Source organism: Jatropha curcas, chromosome 6, assembly GCF_041381405.1.
Source record: "Jatropha curcas cultivar XTBG-Jc1 chromosome 6, XTBG_Jcur_1.0, whole genome shotgun sequence".
NCBI lineage: Eukaryota > Viridiplantae > Streptophyta > Magnoliopsida > Malpighiales > Euphorbiaceae > Jatropha > Jatropha curcas.
Window position 1 is genome coordinate 25,547,388 of NC_143156.1, and position 24,185 is coordinate 25,571,572.

At 35.4% G+C, this 24,185-nt stretch overlaps 2 protein-coding genes, 1 long non-coding RNA gene and 2 other non-coding genes across 6 annotated transcripts; 2 read left to right on the plus strand and 3 right to left on the minus strand.

Annotated features, from left to right (window-relative positions):
• On the plus strand, positions 1 to 112 carry LOC149495800 (small nucleolar RNA Z247). The gene has a single exon (XR_016321529.1). It is a non-coding gene; the product is annotated as a small nucleolar RNA Z247 (small nucleolar RNA).
• Positions 113 to 5,364: 5,252 nt separating this feature from the next.
• Positions 5,365 to 6,775, minus strand: LOC105650900 (caffeoylshikimate esterase). Its single transcript, XM_012237861.4, has one exon. It carries the CDS (start codon positions 6,607 to 6,609, stop codon positions 5,590 to 5,592), a length of 1,020 nt encoding a protein of 339 aa, XP_012093251.1. The 5' UTR covers positions 6,610 to 6,775; the 3' UTR covers positions 5,365 to 5,589.
• Positions 6,776 to 7,607: 832 nt separating this feature from the next.
• Positions 7,608 to 17,898, minus strand: LOC105650901 (retrovirus-related Pol polyprotein from transposon RE2). Of its 2 annotated transcripts, none has more exons than XM_012237862.4 (2): positions 16,548 to 17,018; positions 7,608 to 7,942 (listed from the first exon to the last, which is right to left on the minus strand). In XM_012237862.4, exons 1-2 carry the CDS (start codon positions 16,840 to 16,842, stop codon positions 7,917 to 7,919), a joined length of 321 nt encoding a protein of 106 aa, XP_012093252.1. In that variant the 5' UTR covers positions 16,843 to 17,018; the 3' UTR covers positions 7,608 to 7,916. The 2 variants fall into 2 exon arrangements, with proteins under 2 accessions (XP_012093252.1, XP_089578871.1); XM_089722745.1 differs by lacking the exon at positions 7,608 to 7,942 and adding an exon at positions 9,348 to 10,389 and having other exon boundaries at positions 16,548 to 17,898.
• Positions 17,671 to 17,773, plus strand: LOC119370887 (U6 spliceosomal RNA). Its single transcript, XR_005178436.1, has one exon. It is a non-coding gene; the product is annotated as a U6 spliceosomal RNA (small nuclear RNA).
• A 2,240-nt stretch (positions 17,899 to 20,138) lies between the features above and the next one.
• Positions 20,139 to 21,520, minus strand: LOC119370886 (uncharacterized). The gene is made up of 2 exons (XR_005178435.2): positions 20,810 to 21,520; positions 20,139 to 20,594 (listed from the first exon to the last, which is right to left on the minus strand). It is a non-coding gene; the product is annotated as an uncharacterized LOC119370886 (long non-coding RNA).
• Between the last annotated feature and the right edge of the window lie 2,665 nt (positions 21,521 to 24,185).

A 24,185-nucleotide genomic window follows, 5' to 3' on the forward strand; every position in this document is an offset into this window, starting at 1 on the left:
CCTATTAGTGATGAAGATTTGATTATGCACATCATTGCTCAATTGGGAGATGAATTTGCCCCAATTGTTGCTGCTCTTAAAGTGCGTGAAACTTCAATTTTGTTTTCTGATTTGTTTGAAAAACTAACTGATTTTGAGCGATCACTAAAAGGGAAAGAGGATGCTAGCTCTAATATTGCAACAGTTCATGTCACTCAGAAGTCCACTACTAAGTCGCAAAATGTTGGTTCTGATGGGAACAACGTGAATCAGGGATACTTTTCATGACAGAATCAAGGGTATAATTCTAATTACAGGCGCAATCGTGGAGGCTATAATAATCGTGGAGGTTATAATCAGAATTCAAATCAGACTAGAGGCAGCTATCGGCAAGGTGTTGTTTGTCAATTTTGTGAAATTGCAGGACATAGTACTGCTGAATGTCGAAAGCTGGCTCGTTTTCTGAAAGAGAATAATATTTCAGTTCAGCACAGTAATGTTGGTGTGTCCTCTGTACCTGCTGTTAACACTACAACGGCAATGAATTCTCAACCGTGGCTGTTTGATACAGGAGCATCCCATCATGTAGCATCGAGTCCCTCCTCTCTTCAAGGGTATTCTGATTACGGTGGTCCGGATGAAGTTTTTCTGGGAGATGGTAAAAGTCATTCTATTTCTCACACTAGTTTTACAAGTGTTAATACTGCGAGCAAAATTTTATCTCTTCCAGATATATTATGTGTGCCTAATTTGAAAAGGAATTTGGTTTCTATTGCTAAATTGTGTCGAACTAACAATGTTTCTGTTGAATTTTTTGCAACTTATTTTCTTATGAAGGATCTGTCCACGGGGGCGCCGCTTCTACGAGGAGAGAACATTTATGATATTTATTGTGCCACCTTTTCCAAACGTCCTCAGCTGAATGTTACAACAAAAGAGTCTTCATTGTCTTCTTTACATCATAAGCTTGGTCATCCTTCCAATAAAGTATTTAGATTAGTTCTCCAACAATCTGGATTTGAGTATTTGTCCAGTTCTGTTTCCAATTTCCATTGTAATTCCTGCTCTATGAGTAAAAGCCATAAGCTTCCTTTTTTTGAGAATTCTTTAACTAGTTCAAAACCGTTCCAACTTGTTTATAGTGATGTTTGGGGACCAACAAAAATGTCAATTGATGGGTATCAATACTATGTTATATTTATTGACCATTTTTCTAAATATGTTTGGTTATATCCAATGAAAAGAAAGTCTGATACTTATCATTTATTTCTTAACTTTCAGCGTCTAGTTGAGAATTATTTCAATACCAAAATTGTTTCTGTTTTTTCTGATAATGGTGGAGAATATGTCAAATTAAAATCGCATTTTACAGCTTGTGGTATTTCTCATTATACTTCACCACCTCACACGCCTGAACATAATGGTACTGCTGAAAGGCGACATAGGCATATTGTTGAGACCGGTTTATCCTTACTTAATTATGCTTCTTTGCCTAATACCTATTGGACTTATGCGTTTCAGGTTGCGGTATATCTAATAAATCGGATGCCATCGTCTGTTTCTCACGGTTTTGGGAGGTTCAAACCTTTTGGTTGCTTGTGTTATCCGTGGTTACGTCCATACACAACATCTAAACTCCAGTCACGTTCTGTTCCATGTGTCTTCCTTGGTTACTCTTCTTCACAGTCTGCCTATAAATGTCTTGATATGTCGACTAAGAAATTGTACTTTTCTCGTCATGTAAAGTTTGTTGAGCATGTCTTTCCTTTCAAGGAGTACAATAAATCTCATCAATTTTTCAATTCTAGTGGAGGTGCTTCTTGTGCAGGTGCTTTGTTGCAACATTCAACTATTGTTGACACTGCTCCGGTATATATGCTTCTGCCCTCATTTGTTTCGCCACCGGCTGTGGACTCAGTTTCGGGACAGGTTAGTACTGTGAATGCTACACCTGCTGTTCAAGTTTGTTCAGAAATTGTCCCTTGTGATTCAGTATCAAGTGATGCTCCATTGCTAGCTACAGAGCAAGTAACAGCTGCTCCGACTCAAGAAGCTGTGCCTGTTACTTCTGTTCCTCCACCTCCTGAAACTGATGCTACGGCTTTAACAGTGATACCGGCTCCAGAGACTATTACAGCTGCACCGAGAACTCAACATGCTCGCAAACAGAACCCAAGGTATTTTAATTCCTCTTTTGTTAATGTTACTACAAGGTATCCTCTCCCTTTCTCTCTTGAACCTCGAACGGTTCAGCAAGCTTTGAAGGATAATAATTGGCGGGCTGCGATGGATCTAGAATATAATGCTCTCTTGAAGAATGGAACTTGGGAGTTGGTTCCAAGGACAGCTGCAGTTCCGATTGGGTGTAAGTGGGTTTTCCATATTAAACGGAAACCGGATGGATCGATTGATAAATATAAAGCCCGATTAGTGGCTAAAGGATTTTTGCAGCAACCTGGCCGAGATTATTTTGAAACATTCAATCTAGTAACTAAGCCAGTCACAATACGGGTAGTGTTGAGCATTGCTGTCTCTAATGGCTGGTCTTTGCGACAGCTGGACGTGAATAATGCATTTTTGCATGGTACTCTTCATGAAGATGTGTATATGGTGCAGCCTTCGGGTTATGTTAATTCACAGTTTTTGAATTATGTCTGCAAATTACGGAAGTCTCTCTATGGCTTAAAGCAAGCGCCAAGAGCTTGGTACATTGAATTGACTACCTTTCTTATGCAATTGGGTTTCAAGAAGTCAAGCGCAGATGCCTCTTTATTTATCTTTGCCAAAAATGGAGTTACAGCATACTTTTTGATTTATGTTGACGATATTGTGCTTACAAGGAATAATAACAAATTTCTGGATATTTGTGTTGCGAAGCTAGCGGCTCGTTTCTCCATTAAAGACTTGGGCATGTTGCATCACTTTTTGGGCATAGAGGTCATACCTACTGCCACTGGGTTATTTTTATCCCAGCATCGATATATTGCAGACCTACTTCACAAATTTGATATGGCTGGTGCTAAAGATGCCGTCACTCCTATGTCTGTTTCAGAAAAATTTGTTCTCAACGATGGTTCTTCTTCTGCCGATGCGACACTTTACCGGCAAATGGTTGGATCGCTGCAATATTTGGCTATGACGCGCCCGGATGTTTCCTTCGCTGTCAACAAATTATCCCAATTTATGCATAAGCCGACCCATGTACATCTTCAAGGTTTGAAACATGTATTGCGGTATTTGAAGGGCACAATTTATCATGGTCTGACTCTTAATCGCAATTCTGACTTCTCTTTAAAGGCTTTCTCTGACTCTGATTGGGGTGGACAACTAGATCAAGGTCGATCAACCACAGCTTATGTTTTATATCTTGGCTCCAATGTTATTTCTTGGAGGTCTGCACGCCAGAAATCGGTATCCTGTTCGTCGACAGAGGCAAAATACAAGGCCTTAGCCAATGCGGCTGCTGAAGTTGTTTGGGTGCAGAATTTAATGACAGAGTTAGGACAAAAGCTACAAGGCACACCAACTATTCTTTGTGACAATACTGGAGCAACTTACTTCTGTGCTAATCCAATCTATCATACAAGAATGAAACATTTGGCATTGGATTACCATTTTGTTCGTGAGAGAGTTACAGCTGGTCTTCTACAAGTTTTGCTTATCAGCTCGAAAAGTCAAATTGCTGATATGTTAACTAAAGCACTCTGCAAACACCCATTCTTACATTTTCGATCCAAGATTGGAGTTTCCAATGGAACCTCCATCTTGCGGGGGCGTATAGAGGATAAAGGAGATAAGTCTTCCTTGTAACTGTTTTCTAATAATTGTATCTGTTGTTATCTTTCTGTTTAGGTCTATTTTTATCACTTCTGTATACTTAGTTTAGGACTCTGTATCTATATAAGTTGTACTCTTAGACTTTATAATTAATCACTTCAATTCTATCATACTGCTCAACTATTTTTAGCGTATAATAATTAGATACTATATTAAATTGAAATTTAAATCAATTCCATTCAATTATTTAAAATCTGCTCAACTATTTTTCTAATGTTAAACTAAATGCAATTAACACAGTGTAAAACACTTTTTTTACATGATTAAAGAGTTTGACGAAAACAAACCTAAAAATGTTATAATTATTTGACTAAACGGCATGATGTAGTTAATTTTATCAATCCTCAAGGATTAACTTCCCTTTTTCATTTTTTCTTCATGTTTCCTTAATGTATAATATAAACAAAAGCAATTACGTTAGCCCTCATTTGATTCAAAATTGCCTATTTCACAGGGAGTATATTTCCCGCGAAGTATAATTTGAATATATTCAGTATGCAAATCAATTTTTTTAAAGTAAATTATTCTGGAATTACAAAATACAAGAATATCTATAATATAAATTGAAATACTTATTTGGAATAAATGAGTTTCAAAAAATTTTGCAGAATTCATTTATAAAGTTAAATGTTTGTGTTTAGTGTAAAAAAAATAATAAAGGATTAAATTCTATGAATACAATTATGTGTTTTCAAATGAATTATAAATGTTATGACACTAAATTAAATTCTATTTAAATTATAAATAAACCAAATTCTACCAAAAAAGATGAAATTTTCAAATTAATTTTACAAACTTAAATAATCCAAAAGTTTACGAAAAAACTAACCATCCTTTTAGTGTTTTAAAATTATTATGCCCAATTGTATTTTAGAAAATAAAAGTAAATAAATTTTCTATTTATTCTAAATATAAAAAATTTATCTACAAATGTCAATCAGATGTAGTCTGATTGGTCTTCTTACCTCTCATAGAAAATGCAGAAAATGAGAAATCTTCAGTTCAAGTCCTCAATGTTATTCAAAGGGGAGGGTTGCCCTTACTGTGTAACCCACAATGATATTATCTACAAATCAATTCCAATTTTTGAATCCCTATTTATACTAAATTGAGCATACGCTGGTACTTAGATAATATGATAACTTAGTAAATTTATTACACTTAACTAGAGAAGTATAACTTTCTTATATATTTTAAGGAACTTACTCCCTTATAAGATAAGAAAGTTAGCTAATCTATTTTCTGGAAAATATAATTGATAATACAAACCAAACACAAACACTTTATGTACTTTTCAAGAGATTAGACTTCCTGCCCGCAAGTCCAACCAAACATCATCCAAGAATAATCTACAAAGCAATGCGTAAGAAGATTATATTTTTGCCCAAAATGCAAATATGTTTCTTTCTACTCACATTTCTTGCCTTTCGTGTATTAACCCAATTCCCATTTTCCCTAAAATGAAGAAAACAGGAACTCCACACTAATTGGACAATTACAGCCGTTAATTGCAATAAACTCCAATGGTTAATTAGAAACATAAATGGATTTGGAGAAAGCGATTAGTTGTTTTGATCAGAAATTATATTCTTTCATCAATCTACAAATAAGGAGAATACAACTACTTTCCTTTTTTATTTATTATTTTATTTTTAAATTTCATCATTTAAACTTCTATTCCGTGACTTACCTTCCCTTTTGTGGCTACCATAATGTTGCTACCCAACGCATACATTTAAAACATTAAGTCTAACCTTACTAAAACCACAACAATCACGCGCCACCACCTTCCGCAGCAGCAAGTATAACATCCCCACCCTTCCTTGCACGTTCAGCTCGGCTTTTTAGCCACTCCATCATATCCCCAAACACCAAATTCACATTCTCTTCCGGCTCGCCAACAATCTGGTGCCACATTCCGGGGTAAATTTTCAACGTTTTATCTCTACTGGTGGCGCGTCGGTGCAGCTCTTCCACGCACGCAGGGTCGCATACCAAATCATCACCGCCATGTGCAATCAACAACGGCACTTCCACCTCCTCAAACTTCCCTTGCAGGTCTCTGCACACCCTCAGCAGCTCAAGAGCCGTTGCGGCGCGAGGCCTCGCAACTATCCTCCTCGGACTCGATACCGCTAACTTCCGTTTCCACTCCTCCTTAAAAGATAAATCAGGTAACGATCCGCGAGTTGGAACCACGCGCCAAGTAGGCATAACCGCCGCGACTATGAAAAGCAGATGCTCCAAAGGCCACGGAGGCTTGAACTTATCGCTAATACCGCACATTGCACCATTCAAAATCAGCCCATCCCACTTGCCTTTCTGCCGGAGCGTGATGTATAAAGCTATAGCTCCACCTAAAGACTCCGCGTACAGAAACGCAGGTAAGTTCGGAGCATGAGTTTCCCGAAAGCGATTAAAGAACTGGATACAGTCATCGACGACGGGATTAAGATCGGGGATATGGTAGATCAGACCATCAAGGCCATCAGAGAAACCATGGCCTTGATGATCAATAGCACAAACAGCGAAACCAGATTGAGCAAACAGAATAGAAGTCAATTGCACAAACCAGCTAGACTCGCCAGTGTAACCATGGACCATGGCTACACAGCCAATGATTTCTGTTGGCGGGAGGGGGGTCCACCACTGAGTGAAGAGCTTTAGACCGCGCGAGTTGGTTATGTACTCAGAGGAGTGAGTAACGCGATGGCGGGAGTAGAATTCCGCTGGCGAGAGTGTTCCGAACGGGCTTTCTTCGTTGGCTTCCGCTACTGGGTGGCGCACTGCCATTTCTGTTGGTTTGTTAAGGCTAAAGTGCGCCGTGCGGAGGATACGAGGAGAGGCAAAATGGAGAGAGATGGGGAAGGAGTATCTGTGTGCGTATTTGAAGGTAGTTGATGGTTGGTGGTTGAGTACTTAATTCATTGATTTTGGGAGCACGTATGAATGAAGGAAAAGTTATAATAATTCAGACACTAATCAGTAAATTAATAATGTGCAATTTCCGAATAAAGAAGTATAAATATATTAGCTCAAATGAGTAATTCATGTTTGTAATTTAAAAAAGTAATAAATTTTTTTTTTTATATTTACTCTTTGTATATGACTAAATATTATTAAATTTAATTTAATTATTTTCTTAAAAAACTGATATTAAATTAAGGTAATATAGTCAATTTACTCTATAATTTATCATAACTTAAATAAATTTAATAATTAAAAAAAAAACATAAAATTTTAAATATGATAAGTATTATAGAACAAAAATTGTATATATATTAAATATATTAATTCAAACTCCATTTAATTAAATTAATAATTTGAGATAAAGAAAAATTTAGTCTAATTAATAGTACTCCAAGAATTAAATGATTTAAGATAATTAATTGATTCTTTAATCTACAAGAAAAAAAATTTAAAACGATTTATAATTGTCAACAGAGAAAATATATAGTATTTTAATTCATAATTAATATATTGACAATAATAAAATGAATTAATTAATGAGGAATAATATAAAATTAGTGTTCATCTTATAAATTTTATAAAACACCCATTACATTAATAACATTATTAATTACTTTATTGGTGTCTAAATTATCTATAACTTTTTACTTTTAGTATTTGGCCGTTTTAACTTTTGAAATGCTTAATATATATATATATATATATATATATATATATATATATATTGAAAGAAAAATTAGAGATAATATTTGTTGATAGGATGAAGAGGACAACTGTTGACCATTCACCATGTGAGTTGTGTGCAAATAATCCAAAAACCATAATCACAAGCAACAAACACTTGGCATTTTCCATGCTCATAAACAAACACAAAACATTTGGTAACAAATCTATATCAGTTTCATCTAAGGATTAAATACAGTTACACTCTTTTTTTTTTTTCCTTTTTCTTATTTGAGGAGAAAATGCAGTTACACTCTAAGGCTTAGCAGTGTAACAATTTGGTGAAATGATACATCACCAAATATATAGCAAAACTGTACAGAAACTTTTCTCCTAATTTTCATCTTCTATAATTTTAACAGTACAGGGAAATCTTCAGTCACCAAAATGATCTGCCAAACAAAGCATCAATCTTCATCTTCATCAACACATGCTGAAAGGAAAAAAAAAAAAAAAACAATTATGCCAGTTAATGATTTCTTGCAATCAAGTAATAGGATATCAGAAATTTTAGCATGCAAAGTATATGAAAAGTAAATCAATGAATCATTTGATGACAGATTATTTGCCTTAATGAGAAGTAAAACCTCATTTATGCATTAAATCATGCTTTCTTTGGGAACAATAGCAAGAATGATTATTGTCCTAACAAAAACAATTGTAGTTTTCCCTACATGTAAAAAAGGAAAATTAAGAAGAGGTAAGTAGAAATGAGAAGTGAATTCCAGAATTTAACAGAAAATAGAAAAAGGGACGAAAAAGATGGACAGATGACCCCCTTCCGTTTTAATAAACATGTGTCTTAGGAGGCCTGTATATATCCCATAAAGGCATGGGTGTAGCTCTCCATTCAAGCATCCATATTAGGCACAATGGTGCTGATACTCACATATACCATATAGATGACCATCAAATTAGCATTTACAAGTACAAATGATCTCTTACTTCAACTTTGGTATCCTTTGATATGAAGGCATCCAAAGAAAGAAAACCCAGTTTATGTGACAGTCCTTGTATCAAAAATCTATCTTCACCTGAACCTAGCCCTGTAATTTAGCATTTAGATTTTAATTTCAAGCTTCTAATTCATAGAAAATGATGCCAGCCTTATGAATCTTCACCCACTCTTGCTCTATAAGCCTAACCAAAAAGTTCATCATAGAGGTCATTCTCTCAATGATTGGCAGACCTCACAAATGTGGCTTCCTTATCATCCCTTTAGACCAGCCAATATAACCAGCTATTGAAGGATTCTTGTTCTGAAGAGAGAATATTGCTCCAACAGACATATCCACTCAAGCAAACTTCCAAAACAGGACCCATTTTCGACCACCAACAAGGCTTGAAAGTGAGCCAAGTGGCTAATGAACTGCTCATAGTAGCCTCATTAGACCGCATTTGTTCGATAAGCTTAACCAGCCAAACTCGAGCTTGCTTATCTAGCTCGTTTAATAAACAAGCTAAACTCATACTCGAGTTCAAGCTTGTAACGAGGCAATTTAAAAAAAAAAAAAAAAAAATTATAAACTACGAATGAACTGAGCATGAGTTTGGTTTTTCAAGCTCAAATCGACCTCAACAGAGTCAGCTCAGCTCGTTTGTTAGCCCTACCTCCGACATTAAAATAGACATTTCCAACAAAACAATTCCATCCTCATCTTACCTTATACCTTCCCCCAAACCCACAAAATATGAATTATGGTCAATTTCAATACAGCACCACAAATTCAGAACTCAGAAGAAAAAAAATAAAGGAATACAAAGTAGAAACAAATTTCAAAAAAAAAAATAAAATTAGAAAGTAAAAAAGAAAAAGAAAAACCTCGTTTATGAAAGTGTTTGAGGATTTGGAATTCTTGATGATTTGTATTGATGTATAAGGCCCTTTAAATAGGGAGAATACAAACAGAATATGGAAAGGAATTACAGAGATTAATTACAGGAAATTAATTGTAATCTGTTCCTAAATCAGAGGAATGATCTGTGGAGATATCATCGGCTAAGACTCCCCCGCAGTTTGAGCTGGCGGAGGACAGACGCTCAAGCTGGATCGAAATGACTGGAACAACTGTCGAGATAGGCCTTTGGTGAAGATGTCAGCATATTGAAAAGCAGATGGGACATGTGAGACCCGAATGTAGCCTATTCGAACTTTCTCCCGTACAAAGTGTATGTCGATCTCAATGTGTTTTGTGCGTTGATGCTGGACAGGATTGTCAGACATATACACTGCGGAAACATTGTCACAATATACGACAGAGGCCTGCTGAAGTGAGAGGTGTAATTCCAGAAGTAAATTGCGAAGCCAGGTGGTCTCTGCAACAGCATTGGCTACTCCTCTATATTCTGCCTCTGCACTAGACCGTGAGATAGTAGGCTGCCGTTTTGAAGACCATGAAATCAAATTATCACCAAGGAAAACACAGTAGCCACTAGTTGATCTTCTGGAGTCTGGGCATCCACCCCAATCTGCGTCTGAGTATGCTACCAAGGTATGTGTATTTGTCTTGCCAATTCTTATACCGTAGTCAACTGTGCCTTGTAAATATCGGATTATTCTTTTGAGAAAGGCATAGTGTGGATCCCGCGGTTCATGCATGAAGAGGCATATTTGTTGAACAGCATATGATATATCTGGGCGTGTGAATGTGAGATACTGTAATGCGCCAACAAGACTGCGGTATAATGTTGGATCATGGAAGAGAGGTCCATCAGAAGCACTCAGTTTTGATGATAGATCGACTGGGGTGGCACACGGTTTGCAAGAGGACATTGAAGCTCTGGAGATGATATCCTTTGTGTATTGAGACTGATCCAAAAATAACCCACCAGATGTCCGTGTCACTTTGATTCCCAGGAAATGATGCACCCGGCCCAAATCTGTCATTGCAAACTCTCGTGAGAGCATGCGGATAATATTCTGCAATAACTCATTAGAAGAGGCAGTGAGCACTATATCATCAACATACAGAAGTAAATAAGCAAGCTGATTTCCCTTTGAGAAAATGAATAGGGAATTGTCACACACACTGCTGCGAAACCCATGAGACAGCAGATGGGCTGCAAATCTGGTGTACCATGCCCGTGGAGCCTGTTTGAGCCCATAAAGGGATTTTTTCAATCTGCACACAAAATGAGGGTATCTTCTATCTGTGAAACCCGGGGGTTGATGCATAAAAACAGTTTCATTTAAATGCCCATGTAAAAACGCGTTTTTGACATCCAACTGGTGTATTGGCCAAGAACGGGAAACTGCAATGGATAACACAGTCCGTATAGTAGCGGGTTTCACTACGGGACTAAAAGTATCGTCACAGTCAATGCCCACCGTTTGAGATTTGCCATTTACCACCAAACGTGCTTTGTACCTTTGAAGTGACCCATCTGATTTAAATTTGTGTCGAAAAAGCCACATACACCGAATGACTGGTCGGTCAGGAGGACGAGGCACGAGTTCCCATGTATCATTTTCCTGCAAAGCACGAAACTCAGCCTGCATAGCACTTAACCAATGAGGGTCAGAAAAAGCTTTTGCATAAGAGGTGGGTATTGGTGAAATTGAGGTGGTCATAAGGGCATGGCGAGCTTTGGAGCGGGTGGTCATTTGATGAGTATTCTGTGCAGGTTTTGATACAGCGGTGGTCTGAGTGTTGGGATTTTGTGAGACTGGGTTAAGGGGCTGTTGTTTATGGCGGCGGGTGTATATTATGGGGTGAGAGATTGGGCGTTTTTGGGTTTGGGTGGTGTTTGGTGTTGGGTGAGGTTGTATAAACTGAAATCCTGGTGGTGGTTGTTCATCAAGAAATGTGTATGTTTTGGGTGGAGTTGGAATGGTGTATGGGAAAGTTTGTTCATCAAAGGTTACATGTCGTGATATGTGGATCTTCCCGGTTGTAGGGTCAAAGCATCGGTATCCCCTAAAATCTGGAGGGTATCCAAGGAAGATGCATCTAACGGATCTTGGGTGTAATTTGTGGGGTTGGGTTGCGGAGGTATTGGGATAACAAGCACACCCGAACACACGTAAGTGATCGTATGTCGGGTGGCGGAGATATAAGGCAAAAGTGGGTGTGAAATAATTGAGACGTTTGGTTGGAAGGATGTTATGGAGATAGGCAGCAGTGTGAAGTGCTTCGACCCAAAACATAGGTGGTAATTGAGCATGGATGAGGAGTGAGCGGATGATGTCGTTGAGACGACGAATCATGCGTTCAGCCCGACCATTTTGGGAAGATGTTTGGGGGCATGAAAAACGGAATAACAGACCATGTTGTTGGGCAAAAATTTTGAAGTTATGGTTGTCAAATTCTCCCCCCAAGTCACATTGAAAAGTTTTGATATTGCGGTTGAATTGGGTGGCTATGAGTTTATGGAATTTAGTAAAGGTGGTGAAAGTTTCAGATTTGAACTTGAGAGGGTATACCCACACATAATTGGAAAAATTATCAATTAGCACCATGTAGTATTTATATCCAGATTTGGTTGGAATAGGGGAGGTCCACAAGTCACAGTGTATTATATCAAATGGTGAAAAAGTAAAGGAATTTGACTCATAAAAAGGTAATCGTTTGCTATTAGATAAATGACAAGAATTGCAAAAAAATAAATGCTTGTTCTTATTACAAGGAAGACCAAACTGTTTGGTTAAAACATCTAAAACTTGTGTGCCAGGGTGACCGAGGCGATCGTGCCAAGGTAAATTGGGAGATGTGATTGAACAAGCTTGTGGTGGTAGGGTTGGTGGAGTGACAGGATAGAGATCTCCGGTACTATTGTGGCGGGAAAGGAGCTGTCCTGTTTTGAGGTCCTTCAAAGAGAAACCAAAAGGGTCAAATTCAACAGAAATATTGTTATCACGTGTAAAACGGCGGACAGATAATAAATTTTTAATGATCTGTGGGCTGTAAAGTATGTTTGGGAGGATGTATGTACGGTTAAAGATGGGAAGGTAACCTGTTCCTGAGCCCTCAATTGGTAAATAGTGTCCGTTGCCGACTAAAAGTTTAGTGTTAACAGGAAAAGAGTCAGGGTTGCGAATCATACCTCGGTTGTCGGTGACATGACGTTCTGCCCCTGTATCCATGATCAGATTTGGATCTGTGTAGTTGAGTTGCATCGTGTTATAAGCTTGGCTGAGATCGGAAGGACTTAAAGCATCATATCCAGTATGCGGTGGAGGGGGATATGGTGGTGCTGGGCCGTATGGCTGCTGTTCTGAATAAGCGGCATAATGGGCATTGGGTGTGTTTTGAATATGATTTGGTGGCCATGGAGTTTGTGTTGGGTAGGGACAAGGTGGAGTGTTCCACCAAGCCCATTTTGGGTAGGTTTGATTGGCGGACTGATGGGTTATAGCCCAAGGAGTCCCCGGAGAGTTTCCCCTGTAGCCGCGTCCTCTGCCTCTGCCACGTCTGCCTCGACCATGGCCTCTATAATTGGAGTGGTAAGAACTGTTGTGAGGCTGATTGTTTTCAGGTTGTTGAGTTGTGGCCGGCTGGGTTTGGTTTGTCTGCGTGGTTGGAGCGACAAGGACAGAGGTGGTTTGTTGTCGTGCAGCCTGGCGAATGACCTCATCATTCAACATGGTTCGTGCAAGGTCCCAGTCTGCGTTTTGTGAGTTAATAAGAGAAGCTATGGCGTCGAATTCTTGAGGAAGGCCACGAACCAGTTGTAAGACCAATCGGGATTCTGTAACTGGTTGGTCAACATCGTTCAGTTGGTCGGCGATGTCTTTCAATTTCTTGCAGTAATCATCAACGGAACTGCAGGCTGCAAGGGTGAGATTAACGAATTTTGTTTCAAGAGCTGCCGCTTTTGCTTTCTTGTTGCTAAGGAAGATTTTCTCAAGTTTCAGCCATGTTTTTCTAGCCGTAGCTTCAGTGTCGAGGATGCGGGTGAGCAGTTCATCAGACACGGTACTGTAAATCCATTGAGACACCAAGGCATCTATTTCTTTCCAAGCACTGTATGATGGATCTGTAGAGGCTGGGGGTGGCGTGTCATCAATGTGATCAAGAACACGGTATGCAATAGAATGAAACTTGAATAATTTCACCCATGATGTGTATGTAACTGTGCTACCATCTAGGGTTCTTATTTTTGATTGGATGTTAGTCACAGAGTAGGCAGGGTGAATGGAGGTGGGTGTTTGTGTCATGGCTATCGGCGGCAGCAGCTAAAAAATATGAGAGAGAAAGGAGAGGGAGGGATAATTTTCAGAACCGAAGCTCTGATACCATGAAAGTGTTTGAGGATTTGGAATTCTTGATGATTTGTATTGATGTATAAGGCCCTTTAAATAGGGAGAATACAAACAGAATATGGAAAGGAATTACAGAGATTAATTACAGGAAATTAATTGTAATCTGTTCCTAAATCAGAGGAATGATCTGTGGAGATATCATCGGCTAAGAGTTTAGAGCTTTTATTCATTGGGAGAGAGCTTGTGATTATCTATTGCTGTCATATCACAAATTATATGCCCCTTCCAACACTAAAACTTTTCCCCCTTTTCATAAAGTTCTGATCCTATCCAATTCAAATCATTAGTGCTGAATTGTCAAGTAATGTGAGAATGCTTGTGTACCCATAAAAGCAGAAATCCAGCAAATACATGTCAGAAACAAATAATTGAATCAAATAGTTGTCCTATCATGTGCTTGATGTAGAGATGACCAGTGAAGTCATTAGATAAGTTAAGCTCGAACATTGGTAAGCACAATCTCATTAGTTTTAAGAGGTAATTTATGAAGGGATACTTGCATATCTGCTGGAATTCCGTTTTTCTGTGCTCATGCTTTCTAGGTATTTGATTAAATCACTGGCACAATATAGGAGGTGCGGAAGAGGAGAGAGATATGGGGGATTTTGGATGAGTTTTTAAGAAGTGGCAAAAAAAAAATGTATGAACTATAAAGGCAGTTGAGAATTATAGGAAGTAGTAGATTTTTATCCATTAATGTCTATTTTAATTTATTCAGCTCATTACCCTCCAGCAGAACTTTGATTCTTGAAACAACTTGCTCAATAAGTAATCCTTAACACTCAGTCCAAATTATTTTATCCACATATACTGTCAGAAACCAAATTATGGCAGACCAAAATGAGAATTTAAAGAAATAAATCGCTATGGTTCACACATTGTATCACTGCTTTTGCTTCTAATTCTCAACCGTCACCTAATGCTAATGCCACAAGAATTCTTGAGTTTTTCTAGGAAGGTGGTAGACACCCTCATAACTTGTAATGCGATAATTGAATATAAATTACACTCTAAATCTGATTGCTTAAAAGACAGCATTCACCATAATATTATATTTCTCCTGATATCAAAATCCAAATGAACCTCTAAACCAAACAGTGTCTTAGAAAACAAACAGAGACCAAAAGTAAAGCCAAGTTAATACAGATAATTAATTTCTACACTTGCATTTTGGCAAGTCAAAGACAATTGGTTCGTAACATCACTCATTTCCAATAACACAAAATTTCAAAATTCCAACAGGAACATCATAATTAATCGGGATGCTGATCTAAGAGCACCAGTCAAGGCTTGGTTATATACTCGACTCTCATTCATTCCATATCTACAAGTCCCTCCTAACATTGCCTAAATAAATAGTACAGCAGCATTACATGTTACTCAAAATAATCATGCAAGTCACTCGACCCAATTAAATTTCAGTTCCAAGTTAGTTGAGGTCATCTAAGTAGACACTTCTTCTCTTCTAATCGCTTCTGTTTGTGTCACTTTTTGTCTATCTTACCTTTTCTTCAACCTTGATATTTGTATGCAATCACTCATCTCCATTATCCCATCTTGATAGCTATTCTACTTGTGATCTTCACACACATGCACTCGTTTCTTATCCCATCCACCTTGTGTTGCCAATATTCATCTTAGCATTTTATACAGTTATGCACTCAATACCTGTGCTCACACCAGCATGTAGCATTCTAGCCATTTTACCCATAACTATATAAAAATAAATAAGGACTTCTCTATATCGACCAATTTATTTTGATTTCAGGATAATCTTCTCAATGCCCCCCTCCACTCATGTGATGTCAAAAGAAATGCAACGAAGCACCTCTGTTTCATTCAATCTAATTGTAGAACGGCCATGGACCGGTTTGACCTCTAGTCCAATTTTAGAAAGCAAGGACCACCTAACAATCTAATCTTATTGTGATAGGAAAGCATGTCTGGCAAATAAACCTGAATTTGCAAAATGCTTTTCCCATTGACAGGTAGGTTTGACTAGCTTTTAGCAATATCATTCTCGCTTTTCCAAAGTATATCAAAAGGCATTTCTACCTCCCCTTCCGTGGAAAAAAAATATTGAAAAGCTGATGGAATAGAAATGCTAAATGAAGCCTTAGAGTCCCTCTCTCATCTTCCCACATTTTTTATTTGCTCAGAGGACTACTAGGAAATGAATGCACTTACTAATATGATCCTAATCTCCCTTGAGTTTATAGTAGCATATGAATGCACAATAAAAAGGACGCAAAGAGTAGGAAGACATTGCAGAGAGAAGAAGCAACTAATACCTTACCGTCCTTTTTGTTACAAATTATATTCCAAAAAACTCCCAGTTGAAGGCCACAAGGCTCATCTTATGAAAATTTTTCTTCCCACTCAAAAGACAACAAAATGATACCATTTGTTAAGCTCGAACTATCAACATTAATTCCCTTCAAAGTCACAGCCAAACTTCCTCTAATTCATCAATTAACCCAAAGATTCTATTCCTAAAACGGAAACAGACGTACAAAGTCGTATAATGTAAGTCATCGATTGAATTCAAATAGAATTCAAGAAATAAATACATTAGAAGCCAAATTAATCATAATACAGACCCATCAAGCAAATACCACGTAGAATTTTCTCAACCCAAATCCAGAAAATCAACATATACAAACTCAACGTATAAAATAAAACCCACATCAATGAGCAACGATTCCAACACAAATTCATAAACAAACAAATAAAAATGCAACGAAAAATTAAAAGGGAAGCAAAGAAATCAACTTACCTCCACAGCAGAAACAACAGTAGCAGCAAGTGAGAACCATGAGAACTTCTCTGCAAACCAAAGCAGATTTCACTAAACAAGAATTCTTTGAAAGGGATGTATCTTCTGAAACTCTTCCATCAACGACACCGTTTACTTTTTCAACAGTATCATCGTCTAAGAGTTTCTCTTGGTTGCTACTGCTTTGTTGAGACCGCTTCTTCTCGCTGTTCATCCTCTGGAGGTTCCATTCCAGTTTTTTCAGATATCCGATCTTGAAAGAGTCTCTTATTCTCATTGAGGGCCATAGATGCATATCTCTCTTGGATTGCGAAGTGTTTTCTTTCAGAATTTTTATGTAGTTGCTTTAGCTGGAGTGTTTAATTTGTCTGTCAACTATATTTCTCGCAAGAAAGACCCAAAACGAAATTTACGAAACCAAGGGTGGATAACCTCAACGACAACGTGTCAGTGATTGGAAAAATTGGCCCGTAAATGATATTTGATGTAATAATAGAAAACTAAAATTACAAAGTCACACCTTATTGATTACTTTTTTTTTTTTTTTTTAAAGGAATTTTTATTTTTTTATTAGAGTGAAGATTTTTTCTATATAGAAAAAGAAAACCAAACTTTTATATTTATAAAGGTGTCAGCGCTTCTTTTTAATTCTCAATTAATATGGAGAATTAAAAATTAAGTAATTAATCCGTGAAATCACACAAATATTTCAATATCATTATTAAATTGACATGATAACTACACGAATAATTAAATTTAGAAAAAAAAAACAACTAATTAGCTATCTTTGTACTTGCAAAATTGTTTATTGGGCTACAGCATAGAACTTGTAAGCCCAAAACGTGGCCCACGAAAAGTGAGAATTATAATGGAGAAGAAAATGAACTGTAGCTTCGCAAAACACGCAATTAGATGAAGTTAGAGACAGCTGTCGCACATCCAAAGAGGAGCGAGCAATGGATCACTGACCCTTCTTTAAGACACGTTAAAAGTACAGGGCCCACGTGTAGCGTCATATCAAGTTGACTTAAACAACCAACTCGTTAGAATTGAACGAATCCCACATTGCTTAAATATTTCAGAAAGGAAACATTTATAAGTTCAAGTGTGAGATGCTGCAACTGTCCCTTCGGGGACATCCGATAAAATTGGAACGATACAGAGAAGATTAGCATGGCCCCTGCGCAAGGATGACACGCATAAATCGAGAAATGGTCCAAATTTTTTCTTTCTTGCAGCTATTTTACATTCTTCCTTAATTTCGAATGAAAATTATCAATTTCGTCCTGTATTTGTTTTCTTGTGCCCATTATTATTTATTACTTCCGTGGAACTGCATATTTTTTTTTATTAAAATTATAATACTAATTATTTAATATATAAAATTTTAAGTAAACTCTGTATTTGTTTTCTTGCAGACATTATTACTTCTATGGAGCTACATATTTTTCTTATTAAAATTATTATATTTAATAACTTAAGTATATAAAAATTTTAAAGTAAATAAGTTAACTTTTTATATGATTATAAATTATTAGCAAAACTAATAAATAGTTATTATATATTTGGATTCATGCTAGAAAAATTATAGTATTATAAGCCAAAAATAATAATAAAATAATATATATAAATCATAATATTCTTATGCTTTTTATTTTCTTTAAATAATAAGTTAAAATAAAAAAAAAAATAATTCAAGTCATATTGTAAGGAGTAAAATTTGTCCTTAATAACAATTTAATGTCTCAACTGCAATTATTTGTAAAATGTTACTAAACATATAATATATATATATATATATATATATATATATATATATATATATATATTATATATTATGTAATTGCAACCCAGCATTAATTATTAACTATCAACAACGGCTAGAAATTTTCAACTTTAATTAATAATTAAGCAAAACAAATCTTTAGCCTCTACTAATGATTGCCCTTTTTTAATAGTTTAAGTGATTATTAAAAATGATTTATTTTTAACCAAATTATTAGAAAAATGATATGAGAATACTGTGGAATGGAATAATATTGTTGATAAATTCATTGATTTCTAATTTCATATTTTAAAACAGTATTATAAATCACGAAGAACAAAAGACAAACTTGAAAGTTCCACAAACATATGAATATATATATATATATATATATATATATATATATATATATAAAGATGATGACAGAATGCAAACAAAAATGGAATATAAAAATTAAATTATTCAAAAATAGTGATCTAAACAAAGCCGTTCGTATAACAAGATTTGCTCATTGTAACTTCAATAAACAAAGAGAAGATATAAACAAGAGAAAAAGAAAAAAGCACCAATAGATTGTTCCCAAGTGAAAAGGCTTACAATTAGCAGAGATGATCATTGGAAGCTCAGAAAATCCATGAGAGCAAAACCATATCTTAATGAAGGTTCTTGATAAGTTAAAGAATGGAATGCTAAGAATTGAGGGTTGGTGAGAAGATCAAAAGAAGAGAGTAGGAAGAAGAAGAGGGTGGTGATAGGAGCCATATATATATTTATAGGGTTTTAGTAGTATATATAAAGTTGAAGTTGTTGTTGCCTTTCTATAATCTACCTAGTTCAACAACTGAGAGAATGTAGTATAAGCTTTTTAGTTATATATATATATATATATATATATATATATATTCTCAAAAATAAAATAAGTGGTTGTTTCCATTGATAGAATATAAAATCTATAGAATTTCGCATTTGGTTAGCATAAAAAGTATAAAATCTATGGATTTGAAGGATACTTTTGGAAAGAAATTAAATAATTTAAATTCTATCATTCATAAAATATAAAATTTGTTAATTTGATGTATGGTGATCTTTTTCTCAACTAAACAATTATATAATTAAAAGGAATTTCATAAATTCGTAAAATGTTTGAATTTCATCATTGAAATTTCACTAATAATTAAAAAATTGGTGTGTTGCTTTAGTTCTTGATAATTAACTCTTGCAAGGGAAGTAATCCATGAAATAATAGAAGCAAGTAGTTTGTCCTCCTTTTCTACTTTTGCTTTTGTTTTTTTTTTTTAGGGAATAATCTTTCTGATATTTGATTAGAATAGAAGACAGAGATTAAGAGTGGTCCACGTGACATGATATCTAGAAATGCTTGCTTCCAAGCAACAACTTATATATATAACACATTAAACCTATTGAACCTTTGTCAATCCGAAAATTACATATTTAGCCTTCAATCCTATTAAATTCACCAACTTACCTCATTTGGTATTTATTTATTATTATTTTTTTTTTTTGTCTTTCAGACACATAGGGTGGCCAAAATCCGGTTTTCGGAACCAGAACCATCGGTTCCGAACCGGTGGGAACCGGAACCGGTCTGAACCGAAACTGAAACCAGTCCAAACCGGTTTGGTTCCGGTTCCACCAGTTTTGGAACCGTGAACCAGCGGTTTCAACTTCAGTCGGAACCGACAGTTCTAGTTCCATCTAAAACCGGCCGGAACCGTCGGAAAATCGGTCGAAGAATCCGCCTGAACCGTCGATTTTGGAACCATTGAGGAATCAAAACCGAAACCGAAACCGTTCGGTTCCAAACCGTAACTGAAACCGTTAATTTTCAGTTCGGTTCCAGAACCGTGGCCACCCCTACAAACACGTATGCATAGGTATCCTTTTCAATTAGGATAATTACAATTTTAGTTTATAAGATTTACAAAAGTTTTTATTTGATGTATGAACGTAAAAAGTTAATAATCTGATAAATAAATTCTTTTTTTTTTAATAATTAAACGTATTTTGTACATGTAAATAATCCAAAATCCCTGTGGGATGGTTGGGTTTCACTTGTTCATATGCTTTTTGCTTCTTAGGCACTAAATAAGATCCTACGTGGAGTGCCACAAGGACTAAAAATTCAAAGGGGTTGAGATGACCTCAATACCATCCTCTATCCTCTCCCTTTGTGCAATTCAGAGCTCGAAAATGGTATTGCTCACTTTCCTTCATCGGAGACACTGTCATTGCCATTGTACAGGTTGGCCAGAATCTCAAAACTTCAGCAAAATGAGAAAATAACATATCAAAATGTTTGTTATAATGCAAGGATCATAAATGTTGTATTAATTTTCACATATATTGAACCATTTCGCTAGAATCGACCAAAGAACATTCAGTCATTCACCCATTTTGGGTATTTTTGATTCCAACTATGCAACTAGAAATTAATAAACTTAAATCTTAGATTAGGTGAAGGTGAGTCAAATTATACCTATATCGAGCTCTGATTTAGTTAGAAGACAACGATCTTAGCTGGAAAAAGCAAAGAGGAAAACTATAGGACCTTTGAAGTTTCAATCTGCTCTCCAGGTGCATCGATCAACCAAAAGAAGGCTAGATAGCAACTCAGCGATGAGGGAAGAGCGATTTGATATTAAGCTTACCCACTAGAACTCGCTGGAGGCCGGAAAAGCCAAATCCTAAAGACAACCCATTAACTCCTTTCTCTCATCTCCGTTGTCATCACAATTGTCCTTGTCATCCTATCAATATGAGAACCCTTTTGTCTCCTTAACCTTTTCTCATCGTTCCTAACCCTGAATCCACCCCTCTATCTCCTCTTTTTCCATTCATTAAGTCGATATTGTTATCTTTCTTTCTCTGAAAAATAAATTTCTCCTCATCTCTATCAAATCACTTGCTTACCCGTGAATTCATAGAAAATAAATCAACTTGGCCTTGAGGTCTCCTCCTATCTAGCCATCCAAACTCATCCAAGATATCATTCATTCTTCTCTTCATTGAAAAGCCCTCTCCATTTCTATCTCTTTTCCTACCTTTTTCTTTATTTCTACCTTAGTCTCTATTCCCATCATCCATGTCACTGTCACTCACTGTCCGTGACTCGCTAACTCGGTCACAGAGTTTGAAATTTTTTTCTTTTAATTTGTTTATTCTCAACCGGGGAGAGACAGAGATTTTAATCCGCGTCGAATCTTATTTCACGCTTAAGAAGTAAAAAATCTATGAATAAGTGGGACCCAGATATCATAAAGAGATTTCAACTGTCCAATGTGCAAAATATACGCAATTGTTACAAAATGAAGAGTCTATTTATCAAATTGTTAATTTTTTTTCTACTCATACACCAAAATAGAAAGTTTTGCAAAATTTATACACCAAAATTGCAATTATCCCTTTTCAATTCAAGTCAGTAATTAAACTAACCGACTTTTATAATTGGAACCTGCAATTCTCATTTATCTTTATCAAATTATTCTTTACAAATTCCTAGTGTCATTGGAATCGGACTAGACCGGCCAGTCAAATCGGTTAAAATGGAAACCAGCCCGTTGTCTGGTTCGGAAGTTGGCTCGATTTTTAGAAAAATCAAATTTTTTGAAAAACCGAATTGGATGATTGATAAAAATCGGATTTTTTATAAAAATATGTTGTTATTTAAGTAAAGGTGGTCTTATTTTTTTATATGTATTTGGTATGATTTGTGTGTTTGATGAACTTAAATTTGAGTTTTCAACCTAAATTGAACTGTGCGATTTGAATTTTTAAGTATTTAATTATTATATGATTTAAAATTTTGATAATTATTAGTTCAAATTTTTCTATATTTATATATATATATTATTTTATTATACAAGATCAATATTTGACGAGAATGATATATTATATATATTTATTATTGTGAAAATAATTTTGTTGCGCTTAAACAATGTATATATCTACTTATATAAAATATTAAAAATTCAAAAATTAGACCGAATACATAAATTGCCCATTTAACTTTTATTAAAAAGTCTTCTAGCACCCTTTACTTTCAAAGTGACCTTGTAGCCCTCTACATTATATTTTTTGTAATCTATACACATCTGAACAGAGTAAAAAGTATTGGGTAAATCACACATATGATGACGTGGATTAATAGTAATTCAAATGGCAATTATATTTCCATGCTCGATGCCATCTTACCTCGTTCGATTCAACATCCCTTCTTTCTCAGTTTCTTTTTCCTAAAACTTTCTAAGTATGCCTACAACTCTATTTTCAAAATTTCTAATCTTGCTCATTGTCGATTTTATTTTTATTTTGTCTTTTTTCATTATCGTTCAATCGATAGTCTCTAAGAAGAAGCAAAACTTCAAGGGGACATTGTGGATTTACGAATCCTTCGTTTTTTATTCATCGTAAGTCTAACCAAAAAAAGAAAAGAAGTTGACTTCGGTAGAAATTATTGATGGCAATTTGAATTAAGGAGACAGATATAGAGCGGACTGCTTGCTTGGATTTGTACAAAGAGCTTTTTTATAGCATGTTTGATTTCATCTCTTCAATTGCGATTAACAACTATTACTGTTTTGTTTTTGCCATTTTCCATTTTTAATATTTTTTTCTCAAAAATTAACTCTGGTATCTTTAATATCGACAATTACTTTTGAAGGTGGACTTTGAGTAGCTTACCTCACGAAGCCCAAACCTCGTCCACTTCATATGCTGTACATAGCTCAATTAACCTAACCTCTTTTCTTTTGACCAACTTTGATGACATGGCACATAAATTTTTGACCAACTTTGATGATATGACATATAAAGTGACATGTATGACATTTTCAAGTCACTTAACACGCTTCATCGCGCATGTATTTCAGATTTTTTTTTAGATGTGTATAGATTATAAAAAATAAAATCCAATAGTCAATAAGGTCATTCTAAATTTTATGTACTAAATCAGACTTTTTTTTATAAAAGTTTAGGGGGGCAATATAATATTATGCAAAAAAAAAAAATAGAAAATCCAGTTGAACTGGTTCAACCCAGTCCAACCTTGATCCAGTCAGGGCAATTTTCTTTTTCTTTTCCTAACATTTTTTCGTTAGCCTAAAAAGTCAAACGCTAAGCACTTCTCTATCCTCCACCTTCTCGTATGAATAGAGTTCAGGGTCATCATTTCACGATTTTTGAAATTGAAGAAATCGTGAATTTGGAACCGGTGGAAATTGGAACCGGAATCAAAACTATAAGGAATCGAAATCGCGTAAAATCGGAATTAGAAGTGAGGTCTGCCGTCTGATTTCGGTTTTAACTTTTAAGACACTGTGAATCAATAGTTCTATAACTGCTCGAAACTGGCTGGAATGAGCTTTTTTTTGAACCGGTTAGAATCGACAGTTCCACCTGATTCCAACAAATTTTTTTTTATTTTTTCAAATATTTTTGTAAAATTTTTTAATTAACCATCCTAACAATTATATAACGGTTAATTTTAAGAGTATTTGTGGAAAGTTAATTTTTGAATTTACTATAAATACCTGTTTTCGTTCTGAAAAAAATTAAGTTCAAGGCTTTTTCTAAAAAAAAAAGTTCAAGCCTTTTTTTAAAACAAATAAATTAAAGTTAAGCTTTTTATTAGTTTTTTTCTTAAAGTTTTTTCTAAAAATTATTTTTCATAAATATTTAAATTTTAAATTTTTTTTAAATATTCTCTAATTTTTTATGGCGAACCTAAATAGAGTTATTTTTATATAATTCCCTCACCAATCTTTGGCACGTTCAGAATTTTATCAATTTGCATAGGTTGGTCAAATTAATGAACCAGCCCCACCGACCATAAAAATAAGTAATAATGGGTATAG